This window comes from Diplotaxodon limnothrissa, linkage group LG5 (assembly GCF_057381915.1).
Source record: "Diplotaxodon limnothrissa isolate DT_005_m linkage group LG5, D_limnothrissa_male_GT1.1, whole genome shotgun sequence".
NCBI lineage: Eukaryota > Metazoa > Chordata > Actinopteri > Cichliformes > Cichlidae > Diplotaxodon > Diplotaxodon limnothrissa.
The window spans coordinates 30,948,673-30,962,939 of NC_140600.1; the positions used below are offsets into that span (position 1 = coordinate 30,948,673).

The 14,267-nt window shown below is 40.3% G+C and overlaps 1 protein-coding gene across 1 annotated transcript; it reads left to right on the forward strand.

Moving 5' to 3' along the window:
* The first annotated feature begins 9,115 nt into the window (after positions 1 to 9,115).
* On the forward strand, positions 9,116 to 9,756 carry pth4 (parathyroid hormone 4). The gene is made up of 2 exons (XM_085353533.1): positions 9,116 to 9,201; positions 9,501 to 9,756. Exons 1-2 carry the CDS (start codon positions 9,116 to 9,118, stop codon positions 9,754 to 9,756), a joined length of 342 nt encoding a protein of 113 aa, XP_085209659.1.
* Positions 9,757 to 14,267: the final 4,511 nt, after the last annotated feature.

The following is a 14,267-nucleotide window of genomic DNA, read 5'->3' on the forward strand; positions in this document are numbered from 1 at the left end:
TATACATGTTTTACACACTCCTTTTGTTGTTGACATTTACAGGCTGTGTGCAAAATGCCACACTCTTCAAATTCATGCCAGCTATTATTTTTACGTCCAGTAGGTGTCCTGCTAGAGCAAATGAAGCTTCATGAAGCTTCGCGTTGGGGTGAACCAATTGGATGAAAAGCTTCAGTGCTTCATGGGGCTTCATCTGCCCATCACTAGTGCTAAGAAACTGCTTTCGACTCAGTGTTGCACCTTAATAGCCGTTCTTTTTCCCATTCCCGTCCATTAACCATAGAGCACACCTTCTCTCTGTGCATTAAAACTCGCGCTTCTGCCATATGGTTTACGCCACTTGATTTACGGCACCTTGTCGCTCTGTGACTTTCAAAATAAAAGCATTCACTCCAACAATATAATAGCCACTCATAAGTTTACAAAACACTTTACCAAATATTAATGAGGTCATTTACACAGACCACTTATGTGCAGCCCTGGTTATTTAGCTCGTCATATCGCAGCCACAGAAATTCTTTTGTCCATGAAACCATAAAGCTGCACTTTCTTTTTGCCTCATAGTCTGATTTGTCATAACTTCTCCGTTTTGTGGTAAGCTTTTCTTTGGCTGTCACTTCTTCACCCTGACCTGTCTTATTTGGCTCAGCAGAACTAAAATATATATCCTGCTGCTTTTACACACGCACTCACATAACGCTCAGCGATTCTCTGCGCGATCAACCTCTCACATGTTTAAACTTGCTGCGGGAGATTTCACTTGTCATGTTTGCGTAGTAAGCTAACGATTGATAAGACGATGTCAGAGGAATTGGTGCACAAATTATGTCGCTCTCTATACACAGTTCACGCGATTGCAAAGTGAAAGCAAAAAAACAAGCGCAAATTCAAACGCGACTTCAATATGTCACATATTGACAGTGGCTCATCGATGCCAATGACATAATTACCCAGCTACATTTCCGAAAGAATGCAAAAGCATTGACATATATTTTTCCTTCCTATGATAGGCCGACGGGCAGGGCAGAGATAGATTTTGGTAGCCCGACTGGAAAAATCGCTAGCCCCGGGATGTTGGGCTAGCGATTTTGCGAGCCCTGTATCTGATTGAGGAATCACTCATCTTTGGAAAAGAGAGTTTATTACAGAGAAATGCATGGGGCTGGACGGCCAACACGTTAACGAGCTAACTGCGCTAACACACTAGCTCCCACCCATGTAATTGAGCATTGCATGGCACATCCAACATACTGTTTTACTTTAGTCCATGACGCGCTTACCTTCAGGGTCATACGTCACATGAAAACCAAAATAGTTCCAAACGCCAGATCTGAATGAGGGTGGGGGAGGTTCAAGTTGCCATGTTGCAAGGAGAGCTTAACTTCTGTCTCGCTAGCTTGCCCTGCGCTCAGTGAATCTGCGTTCGACTACTCCGCCTAGGCTGCACTGTCGAGCGCAGATCCACTGAGCGCTCAACACAGACAGCATCGTCAGAAGGAAAGTTGATCAAATAAATTAAAAATTCATTTTGTATTGTTCGATACATATGCGTACCGAACCAAAAGCACTGTATCAAACGGTTCAATATCGATACGAGTATTGTTGCACCCCTAATGATTATATATAAATATTTACGGTGGCCCCTAGAGACAAAGCACGTACAAACTCCAAAACACATTTCTAGCGTTAACTGAACTTCCAAAACAGAGCTACCTAGATCACTTCAATTACGAGAGATGCACGAGAGAGAGGGACAGAAAAGGAAAAAAAGCCCCACGGCTCGCGATAAGGAGTCGGCTCACGGCGTTCACTTCAAAGACCCGGCTCTAAGAGCCATTTCGTTTGCCACCGACACATCACTACCAGCCACAGCCTCCAGGTAGCATCACTTACCTTTATCTCCTTTTCCAGCCACTAGGTGGGGCACATGTAATCATTTTTGGCACCTACTGTGTGATTAAACTTTTCTTTTATGTAGACAAAGGAAGAAAATAAAAGCTGGGAGAAAAGTGAGGAAAAACAAGTCAGGGTGCACTCTTCCACCAGTTCGGAGTTAGGGGCAAATGTTCACAGATTTTCACTTCACTTCGGTCTGAATGCATAATAATTGTTTGACAGTTAGGTGTTGGTCAAACCCAGGTTAGGAATGGATTATTGATTCTCAAAGATGGCTAAATCAACATGTGTATATTTGCTCCTGGCCAGTAACACAGAGTGGAGCAGGGAGCAGTCACTGCAGAGGAAACACCAAGCTTATCCCAGCTGCCACAGGGCGAGTGGCGGGGTACAGCCTGGACAGGTCACCCATCTGTTGCCGGGCTCCTATTGAATAAAATTATAAAACAACTGATTGGCACTTGATAGTGCCTTGCACATAGATATTTATGGATGCAGCTTTCTAACCAAATCAGCTGATGGTTTTGAGGCTTAGAAAAACAAACAAACAAAAAACAAACAAACAATAGTAACGTCATGGTAACAATGCGATTTGTCTTTAAGAGAATTCATAGTTGTTGACCAATGCAGGTACATTAGACTCTGTTATACACCGTGTATTAGCTGCTCGTGCTTTTCATAAACGTTAAAAAGGTGTTGCATTTAAAGTGTTTTGATGTAGTGCTTTTCATTGTGCAGGTGTATATCCTTTTGGCTCTGTTCTTTGAGACCTGAGTGATTCAAGGACCGAGAGACAAAAATGCCAAGAGAAAGATCTTGTGCACATTGCCCGAGGCCGTGCCAGTTGCATGTGACACTTACAGTTAGATTACATTTTAAATCAAGCAATCAAGATGTGATTGATGTGCAGACCATCAGCTTTAATTTGAGGGTTTTAATAAAAGTATTGCATAGACTGTTTTGTTGTTTTTTTAATAAACAAAACAGTATAAACTGTATAAACCTGTTTATACGGTTGGGGAAACCTGCAGTCAGCTGAGACTGAAGAAGTCACTTGGATGAGTGACGAAACGTTTCTCCCACTGAAAACTCTACGTCCAGATGAACAGAATCAACCTTTTGGGATTTACTTACCTGAACGATTGAGCATGCATCAAGACAGTAAGAAGGACAGAATCAAGATGTTTGCTCATGTTGTGACTGTAATGAACGCTGCTGCCTCTATGGGGCGTTACTGAGCAGTCCTAATGTATTTTACTGTATGTTACTCAGCAAATGAATTTAGTGTTGCAGTGTCTTAAACCTGCTGTTTGGTGGTTCATGAGCAACACTCAGCTGCTCAGTACAACACTGCCCCCATGTGGATGCAGGTTGCTTTACAGGTGAGGATATCGTCCCAAACGATGGGGCACAGCCACTGCATGTTGAAATATTGGTTATGTTTTTTTGGGTTTTTTTAGGGAGAAATAAATAAACAGTTTACTGTTGCTATCAGCGGCAATCATTATTTAACTAAAAATTCCATCTTTTTTATTATTAATAATTTTTCCGAGGTGGTGTGTCGCAAAAGGTTTGAGAAAAGCTGGTGTGGGTGTGTTATGGCCCACGGTAATTCTCCTTCTCTCTTCCATGTGGCCCATAATTTGTCCATTTGTATTTCCTGGTGCCTTTTCCTGAACAACTACACCAAGGATCTCCTCTGCTGCTTAAAGAGCCTGCAGGCTGTGAGTGAAGGTGGCTGTGATTTGATGGGACGAGCTCACTGCTGTGTGCGTCTGAGCCAGAAACACTTTAAAGGACCTTAAAAATGACCCTTTTAAGGTCCTTTGCTTGGGCGCATTGTTTTTTCCTTCTGTCTGTTCTAGAAGTGGAAACTTATCTTCACCATCAGGATGCGATTGACATGCAGACTTTTAGCTTTAACTGACGGCTTTAACAAAAGTATTGCATTAACTTTTTAGGAGTTACACTCTTGTTTATACATATAGTCTCACATTTTCAGATGCTCAGAAGTAATTGGACAAATATACAATTTTACAACCCCGCTTCCAAAAACGCTGGGACGCTCTGTAAACTGTAAAAACAAAATGCAACCCCTTTTTTATTTACAACTGAACAAAGAAAACACATCACATTTTTAAAATGAGAAAGTGTACAGTAAAGCTAAACTATGAAGATTAGCATTATCTTGTCAAAACATGCAAGAACTTCCCTGGAAACGCTGTCGTCTGGGAACTGTGTATAAACACAGTTCCTTTATCAGGTATCTGTAGTAGCTTAAACAACATTCAGCCCAGACTGAAATACAGCACAACTAAAACTAAAGAGGACAGGAGATTTATAGAAGCACCTCGAGGCGAGGAGTGCTCTACTGAAGGAAATCTGGTTTGCTGAGTCAGAGACTTCCTTTAAGTTGTCTTAAAACTTTCACAGGAAAGTGTTCCTGATTTTACTCATGCTTGAACTTCTCTGTCTCTATTTCTTTTAAGAATCTGTAACTTTCATTGTGCTTCACTGGTATTTATAGACCTTATCTGAACATTGTGGTTCACGACAGAATTTTACACATTTCTGTAGATTCCTCTTTTATTTTGAAAGGATATCTTTCTGTGTTTGTTTGTTTGTTTGTTTTTACTTTGTCTTTTTCTATTTTTTTTACTCTCATCGGTTTCTCCTGTTCTCACTCTGCTGCCTGTTCTTTTTTTCTGCCTTGGTGGATTCATTGTTTTTGGGTTTGTTTGTTATTTTTCCTGTTTACTATTTTTCTGCAGCTTTGAATCATCTTAGTATTAAATCCCCCCCCCCCGCATTTGGATCCTTGTTGGAACTGCTGCAAACCTTTGATTCATGCGAGAATCAAAGACAGATAATTTGGTAAACCACTGTTAGTGCGTAACAGCCAAGCAACTGGTATGATCCCCAGGTCATGGTTTTTGTTGTATGAGCTGTATCTCATATATCTGTCATAGCGACTGTGAGACCAGCAGATATCAGAATACTTTATTTATCCCAAAGGAAATTATGTAATCAGTTATCTGTACAACTGATTACCAGAAAATTACCAATTTCAGTAATGTGTTGGACAGTGAGACATCTTAAAAGTGCCTCATTGGTACAAAACAGACACAGGAACGGCAGAGCCGACCTTGTGCAAATTAAACACGCCCAAAAAACACTACAAAACTGTAGTGTCTTAATTCCAGGTTAATACTTCAGGACAGTAGATACAGTGGGAGTAGGAATGGGAATTGATAAGAATTCCAAATCCAATACTGACATCAGTTATGATTGCGATTCTCTTAGATTCTCATTAGCTCCACTTTGAGTCACCACCATCTCTTAGCAGCACATCAAAGACATTCATGTAAATTAATTATAAGTTTTGTGTTCAAATGTTTGTGCGAGTTGGAGGTAGTTCCCTTCATTGTTGTGATCCGTGTTGGGGGTCGTTATTACACAAGTTACACAGAATGCCTGAAATGCCTTTTCATATAATTAGCATTTAACAATATTAACCTATGGGCTACAGTCCCTGTGAGGACACACCACATGATCTTTGTCTTAGTATTTTAGGTATCAACACAAGGCAAAGATGAAAACCAGCACAGTGACTTAAAAAGGTTAACTGCAGTGATTCTACTGTAGAAACATGAACAGGTAGAAACAGAGGCTGCACCCTGACTGCTAATCTCTGCTGTTGTTACTGTGGAAGTTCAGGGTCTGGCTGCTGCGATGGGGTCAACATTCACAGCATCACTCCGGGTTTCTGGCTAGCTTAGCATTAGCATGCTGTCTGTGCAGGTGCTTGTAAAGAGTTGTGTTAGCAGTATAATGCAGCTGTTTCTGTTCTAGATGCAGTTTTCACTTTACCAACGTGCTCTCGTCCTTATCTGTTGTACGAACATCTGTTTACTGGATGCTATGTAGAATAGATACACTGCATATATCCTGGAAAGATCACTATCACATAGCCACTGGCTTACATGCAAATTTAAAATCACCAATTAACCTGCATGCATGCCTTTTTAAGGAAGCCCGAGTACCTGAAGAGAACCTGCACAGGCCTCGGCTGGCCAGTGGATTCAAACCCAGGCAACAGTGCTAATCCATTGTGAATGTTTAACAATGAGTCTTCTATATAAAACAGAATTTGAGTACTGGGTTTGGACGTGAGTCATGTAAACACTCACTTCCTGCTGTGAGAAATTAACCTCCATCGGGCTGATTAGTTTCTTGTCTGGTTTCTTTCACCCTCACGACTCCTCCCTTGCTGTCCGTCTCTGAGTTTCTTCACACTGCCATCAATTACTCCTTAATGACCTAAATCACTTCTTCTCACTCCCATCTCTCCACCCACGAGCCTCCGATGGCAGCCCACATTTCTCGCTGAGGGAAACTCGCCCTGCAAGATGTTGTCACGACGACTGCATTTCTAATGGCGCCTGGGGCGCCACCACAGCAACCAGTGACTCCAGTTTGTTTGGGTTCATTAGTAACGGTGGTCATAATGTGGAGAAGAGCTCCAGGCGACAAACATCTTAACTGCAGACAGATCATTTAGCAAAGTTTAGAGCTGAACTGGCAGGCGGTTTGCTGACGCTCGCGTCATTCACGCTGACTCATTCCTCTCCGTGTCTTCACCCTCAACATCAATACAAACATTCAGCCCCATTTCTTAGTAGCCAGCGTGAGTCTGCAAGAGGAACCAGAGGGGATTAGACCAGAAAATAGAAAAATGATAATCCCTCAATTGAATTTCATCCTCCTTTTGAAAACACCTGCTTATGTAAAGAGCATGTATAAGTGTGTAAACCTCCTCCACTGTCACACTTGGGATCAAATTATTAACATGAATAAGCCCCAAAAAATGCTTCCATGTTTTGCTCACTCTTCAGACACAAAGATCACAGATGTCAGAGATGATGGTGCTGACGTTTGTTTCAGGAGCAAATCAAACCATTTTCAATTAAGAGAGTGGGAGGTCTGAGTAAAGTGTGTGTCCGTGTGTGTGTGACGGAGAGGGCTTTATAAAAGGTCTCGAGATTGAATCTGAAGTCAGTTTAGTGTCTAATCAGCCGAAGTACTGCAGTCGCAAACACGGGAAATGTAAGTACCTCTTTAAGAGTCGGATTACTTTAAAGAAGCTTTTAGTTAATTTTTGTTTCATATGATAGTTTTTTAGTTTTTAATTTGATTCATTTTTTTGTACTTAAATGTTGCTGGTGTTTATTTTTTCTGTGTCAGTCAAACAGTTAAAAGTAAATTGAACTTTATAAAATTGAAATTGATATGAAATCCAGATTCATTTAAAGAAAACTGAAGCAGTTTCTTGTTGTGGACAGACCGACCCAACGTGGACGAAACAGACAATATCGGGAACGTTTGCATGCTCGTTTTACGTGTTTTTTCTTTTTTGTGTGTTGAACCCGAAGCCCAGATGGAGTAGGATCCATCAGCTTGATTTGTCTTTGACTTTGGGAGATCATTAGCTCATCATGACTTACCCGTCACACCTTTCTCTGCATACAGCCGATCTTCCAGCTTTGTGAAAAGTTTGTAGTTTGCTTCGAGGCAGAAAACAGCAGCTGTGTTCATTCTGGATTCTGATGCTGGGGGAAAAAATGAATGGCTGCAGAGGAATCAGATGTGTGGAGAACTCTTTGTTGTTTGTAGGTTCACAGAATTATCTCTTTGTGAGGTAGTGGAAGATAACTTGGTTGCATCCACTAATGAAGCCAAAAATATCCTCCAACACTTAGAATCAGATTCATCCAGATTGTCCACATCATCAAACATTAAAACACAATCAAAACCTTCATAAACGATGCTTTGTGTTCATATTCTACAAGCACATTTATTTCTGGTATTTTTCAGGCTGATTACTGTGCTTTTATATTTACAGGAAATGAAAGAAAAGCAGATGTAAATAGCATATTCTGTAAATATAAGTTGTTCTTCTTAGCAGACACCTAAAGTAATATCTTATATTTTCTGTATTGTTATATTTCAGTGACTTGCATAACTCAGTGGTTCCATAAGAAGTGGTCAGGACCTGGTAATGGGTTAAAGGTCTGTTGGCAGCTATCTAAATAGGGCAAGGAGTGCGTTACAGGTTATTATTTAGCAGTTTATTTGAAGACAAGTTTTTAAACTCTAATCAGAAAATACGATAAGCTTAAATGGGAGGCTTATTCTCATGCAAAAGTCTTTGCATGTTCCCATGTTCTCTTTTCATTCAGAAGAACTTGTTAACTTTAATTTTAGCTGCATTTCTGTCTGCTGATTATCTTTGAGTAGGGATGCATCCACAGATCAGCACATTTCTTATTGAGTGTCACTTTTCTCATGAGACTCATGGGCTCCTGATTTGAGAGCCAATCAAAAGCTTGGACATTGTCTCAGTATGCGGATCGTGGGGATTGGGGATAAAAATGTGGCGCAGTTGCTGAATAGACTCGGGCACCTAATCATAGCCACAAGAAAAACGCACTCACTCGCTCACACGTACACCGCTGAACTAAACATTTCCACAGTTTACCTGACACACAAGCACGAGAACACAAATGTCAGATTCAGTCTGACATTTATGTGATGTCATAATGCATCACTCCATATAGTGCAGCTAACCGCTGCGAGTGGGCATTGTGCTCCTGCGTGCTCTGTGCAGGCCTAAAACACACCGAGGATTTCCAGCAGCGCTAAAGTGTCTGAGGTGCTCTACTTCCTGCTGTGTGCTGCATGTCAGAGGAGACCACTGTGGAAAATGCCCTTAAACGATTCTCCTGCAGTTCATGTGTGAAAACGACTCATCTCTGCTGAAGAAAATTTCATTTTCCTCGGTTTGTTGAGCTTGTGCTCCTTTTTCCTGGGAACTGGTGGATGGTTTTTATCCATAAGAAAGAAAAATGTTTCCAATAAATAAATAAAGTAAATGGGCTGGTTCTTATAGCACTTTTCAACTCTACCTAAGCTCTCAAAGTGCTTTATGTAGCATGTCTCATTCACCCATCCACACACACATATATACAAGCAGTGTTTTCTATGTCTGGATGGGTTTTTTTAATCTAACATTCCCATAGATGAACCCATCAAAAGCAACTCAGGGTTCAGTATCACCAACCTTCAGCAATAGCTGATGTGCATTCAGAAGGTTTGTTTTTTACCTTTCGTATGAGAGGTTTAAATGTGTTTTGTCTTTGCTGCTGTTTTCATGCAGAAGATGCAGACGTCCCACAGGCCTGTGCAGTGGCTCGCTGTCATGCTTCTTGTCATTGTTACAACAGTCCAGGGCCAACAAAGCGACAGGTGGTCTCACTGTTCCCACTTTATTTCAGAGTTTATGAATAATAACTATTACTTATTTATTACGCATTTTCTGTTTTTGGTGTCACTTTGAATCTAAAACAGTTTTCACTCATTTAAAATGTATTCATGTGCTAAGAGATGAATGGACCCAGTTTGCTGTGCTGCATTTGCGGCTCTGATTTTGTTTCCATAAATGAATCCGTGTGTTGGATAGAACATGTCATTGATGGTTGCTGCATGAACTTTGAGACTGTGCGCTGACCAGCAGCTGCTTCCTGCTGTCTGTTTTCTTTCTGCAGTCGCCGAGCTGTGACCGAACACCAGCTGATGCACGACCGCGGCCGAACCATCCAGAGTCTCAAGAGACTCTTCTGGCTGTCCAGCGCAATTGAGGGTCTCCACACAGCACAGACCCGCTCTGCTGCTTTCAGCCCCACAAAGGTCTTAAATCTGGCTCTGAATCCAGAGCTGATCCCTGATGATGGAAACCCCCAGAATGCCCAAGTCAGGAGCCTCCTGAGAGACTTTCTGTACCTGTCAAACGGAGACGACTAACAATGCACAGAAGCAAAACATGAAGCTGAACATATATAAAAAATTTATTGTATCAATTGTTTGAATAATAAAATGCACAAAAAGCACAACTACAAAATCATCCCGAGTGCCCAAAGCACCCATTCAGCTGCAGATGTGTCTCAAGTGTTTAAAAGCAGCTGTAAGTTTAAGTTTAGTTAATAGAGCTGCATGAAAGTGTACCAGTGGGTATAGTGGTAAGGTTTCAATGTAGGACTGCATACGTCTATATGACTGCATAGGCTTTAAAAAATATTTATTGGGGTTTTTTGATGTTGTTGTTTTTTAATCATGACTGAATATCACACGTTAAGGCAAACACGACAAATTATCTAGAAAACGAATATAAAACTTGTGGGTTATTGCAGACTTTTTTCAATATGCAGCTTTAGTTTTAGGACCAGCACATTCATGTGTTTGAAATTTCATAACTGGACCCAAAGTCACAACAGACCAAACTGTGACAGATAAAAGATACATGATTTAGTCTGTTATATATTTATTCATGGAAAAATACGCTTTTTTTGTTCAGATATTTTAAAAAAAGTCATACTTATACTAAAATGGACAGTTTAAATTGTGACGTTCTTTTTTTGACCATTTCCCTACAGCTGGTTACCTGGTTAAGTTGAATAGGCTTACTTTTTGTAAACGAAATGCTGTAACCCTTTAGTTTTCAAATTTGGGAAAAAAAATGACCACCTGGTAACAGCAAGCATATATATTTAAAAGACTATATGCAGATTTTTCCTGTATAAATTCTTTGAATTATAAACACATCACCCCCGATATATAAAAGCTATAATAGGTCACCCAGCTCTGCTACATATTTCAGCTCTCATTCTTGTCCATCAAATGCAAATATACAAATTTTTGTTTCGGCAGAAAGATGGCGAAAGTATGAAGCCTAGAAAAAAGTGTGGGACAGAGACACTTTCAGAACCCGCACAAAGGCATGTAGCAGTTTTAAAGAACCTGATCTGGATGAGAACCAAAATTTATTGGGTTCTTTTAAATAGTTTTTATGTGATTTTGCTGGCAGAGAAGCAGCATGGGATTCCCAAATACATTTGGGAGAAAACAACGCTCCTACTTCAACAAAACTTAAATTGCGTAAATTGGTTAATTTGTTTTTTTTTAAATACCCTCTTTAATGTCCACCTTATAACATAAAAATAGCATTTTAATTATGTTATCTTCTTGTAATGTTAAAAGGTCCTTCAAGCATTAGACATATTTACATACCTGCAGCTATGCCTTTCCCACACCTCAGTAGTGCTTTTTTTTTTTTATCATTAACTGAAATGTTTTCAGGTTGGTCTCTTTTGTCCTTTATTGTGCTGCTTTGAGCAAATTTGCCTGATGCACAACAGTGTTGTTGATTTTTTGGAGGTGTCCGTTGCTCTGCATCCTACAGCTGCCCATAGCATCCCTCTCTGCACAGTTTTTGCAGGGAGTCTAACCTGAACTTAACACGCATCGTAGCACTGTGTGCTATGATAAGTTCTGAATAAAGAACCCGAGAAAGTAAATGCAGAGGTAACAGCAAGCTTTAAGTCGAACAGAGTAACAGAAAAATTGAAAAAACTAAGCTGAACACATTTTGAGACAGCAGCATCGCACAGGAACGCAGCCAGTCTGACAAAAGCAAAGGCAAAACTATTGAAAACCACACAGAAAGACGCAGACTACAAGGAGACCACAGAGATTTAAGAGGTGCCCCTGAATGTAAGCATCTCCATCCAACGATTACAAAAAGTCCTATTGTCCAATGAGTATTATACAGTAACCAAGACCCAGACAAAGATGTGTTGCCTAACAAAACAAGGATGTGGCTGCAGGTGAAGACCATGTTATATGTACAGCAGAAAAGGCTGCTGTAATTGAACATAACTCTCTATTGAGCGTTATGTTCAATACAGCAGCATGGTCTGATTTAACTCCTATACTGAAAGCTGACTGAGGATTTTGACTTTCAGCCTTTTCAGTGAATTCGTGTTACAAAGTGAACAATTACAGACACAAAAAAGCCTGCAATACAGGAAGGAATGAGGGGCTTTAGGCTGCAGTTACTACATTCAAGAAGACTGATGCAACTGTGTAAGAGGGAGAGGAAAGGAGGGAAATGATGACTCCTTTAGATCTTATTGCAAATATTTGAAATCATTTGCATTTGGCTTTGTGCAACTTTTATGCAGCTGTCAGCATGTTGGAAAATGCGCATGGTCATTGTGCTTTTCTTGGCTGCGTTAGACCAGTGCTTTGTGTAAAATAAAATCAGTGCGTTGTGGTTGGTTCAGTTGTGAAAATGCAAAACTGTGTTAAGTTTAACATGTCATATAGTGCAGCTTGAATTTACCCAGAGTCTCAGTAACATTTACAAATTTGTGTGATCAGTGTATAAAGAAATGTGCAAGTATGTATGCAACACTAATCTGAATGCCTGCAATTTTACCTTGTGAATATTTATATTAAACTAAGTGGTGCACAGTTGTACACACGGTCTGTGTCAGCTTACTGCTTAAAGGGGACTCGTTATGCTTTGTCTCATCAATCAGTGTCGCAGACTTTACCTGAATCTGAGCAGAGAGCACAGAGTTCATCCTGTTCATCCTGCTAACCTGGTTCAGGTTTTTCCTGGTACCATACCTGAAACCAGGGACTGTGCATTGTTTCAGGGCTGTGCAGTTAGTGTTAGATGTCAAGTCTAATCTGTCTTTCTTGTTCCCGAGTGTAACCTGTTGTTTGCACCTTGTCACAAACCCTCTGTATTTCTGTCTCTAATCTCATGATTAGAGACTTTTACAGTGATAAAGGAACCTCCTCGCGACTGTTCTTGACTCGGTTACAGGTGTGAAGGGTTTTTCTTAACCCAGGAAAGAGTTTTGGAATCATCCACTTTAGGTGTCTTCTGTGGTCTCTGAGGCATTTTGCATTCAACACTTCTTTGGGCCTCATATTGTCAAATACCAAATTGAGTTAAAAATTCTGTTGCTTACCTTTAAAATCATAAACAATACTGCACCGTGCTACCTCATTGAACTCCTTAGTGCCTATATCCCTAGGAGAGCCCTAAGATCATCGGGACAATTACTCTTAGTGCAGCCTAGATCCCGGCTAAAGACCAGAGGTGATTCCATCTATTCATTTAAATCTCAATTAAAAACTTACCTGTTTGACTGAGCGTTTTCAGTTAGTTAGTGCACATCTCCTGTATTTTACCCTGATGTTATTTATCTTCTACTAATGTTCCCCTGTATAAATACCCCCACCTTATATTTATGAATACCCAGTAATTTTATCTCCTAAACTATGCTCTGTTTTATTTCTTATAAAATGTTTTATTTCTGTCTGTACTTTTGTAATCTGTTATAGCCTTTTATCTTATATCTTATGTTTTAACCTTGTTGTGAAGCACTTTGGTGTACCTTCGGTTTTAAGTGTGCTATATAAATAAAGTTGTGTTGTATTGTATTGTAATTCTTTCTAACATCTTTATGGTTAGATTTAAAATCCACTGTTATTGTGTACAGAAGCAAAATTAAGAAAATTGTGTCACATATTCCATCCATCCTAATCAAATCTAATCAGCTGCAGTTTTGTTCCAATAACCATTGAAATTAAGATAAATTTATGTAATTCTTCAAAATACCTATTATAAATACCCAAGGGCATTTCAAGATGGCTGTTGAGTAGCAGTACTTGCGCTGGGACGTTGGGTCAGTGAAGCCTGTGTAATCTCTGTAAGACAAAGGTTCATGTGATAAACTGTGCTGATGTTCCAGATGTGGTCAGCGCTGGCTTTCAGCACAGACACTCCAGTTACCTGTTGCTCAGATCTGTTCTTTATGAGGGAGAGACACTCATTTGCTATAAAGAGAGAGACAGGCGTGCAGCTTGTTGAGCTGAGCCTTGATGCAGCTCCAACAAGTGCTTTAGCACAGGCGTATAAGAGAAGTATAAGTAGGATTTCTTTGAATAGTGAATCATGTAAAGCTACTCTGGAGTCCAAAAATGAAAAGAATATGCAGCTGGAGATGAGCTGAAATAAACTTGGCATCATTTGATAAGCCTGGACTTTTACTGCTACAGAACTGAGGAGAAAGATTTGAGTCTGGATTTGAAAGTCTGCACTTAGCCACCCTGGCGACCTTGGACTGGAGGTTTGTGCCAAAGGAGAAGAGCTCTGTGGCCAAATGCTGTATCCTCAAAGGAGTTTAGTTACTGAATCCAGGGACAGTTAAGAGCCCAGCGTGAAGGGTGTGATGGTGTATGTTGAGTAATGGGGCTGGAAATGTCAGGGGAAAGATAATCCGATTAGGACCTTGAAGGTCAGGAGGAAGATTCTGAAATCAGGTCTGGCTTATATTGCAAAGACACCCGGACAGGACAATTATGATCGAACTTTTTGGATAACAACTGCTGCACTTTGAACTTCCTGAAGACCACTTGTTGCTGTCAATCAGTTCTGGGTGTAATAAAGTCGGGTGCAA

Bases quoted from the DNA above. Each gene is read 5' to 3' on its own strand.
- pth4 (XM_085353533.1), top strand. From the start codon at position 9,116: ATGCAGACGTCCCACAGGCCTGTGCAGTGGCTCGCTGTCATGCTTCTT. The intron at 9,202-9,500 runs GTGGTCTCACTG...TTCTTTCTGCAG, and splicing joins CAGGGCCAACAAAGCGACAG to TCGCCGAGCTGTGACCGAAC.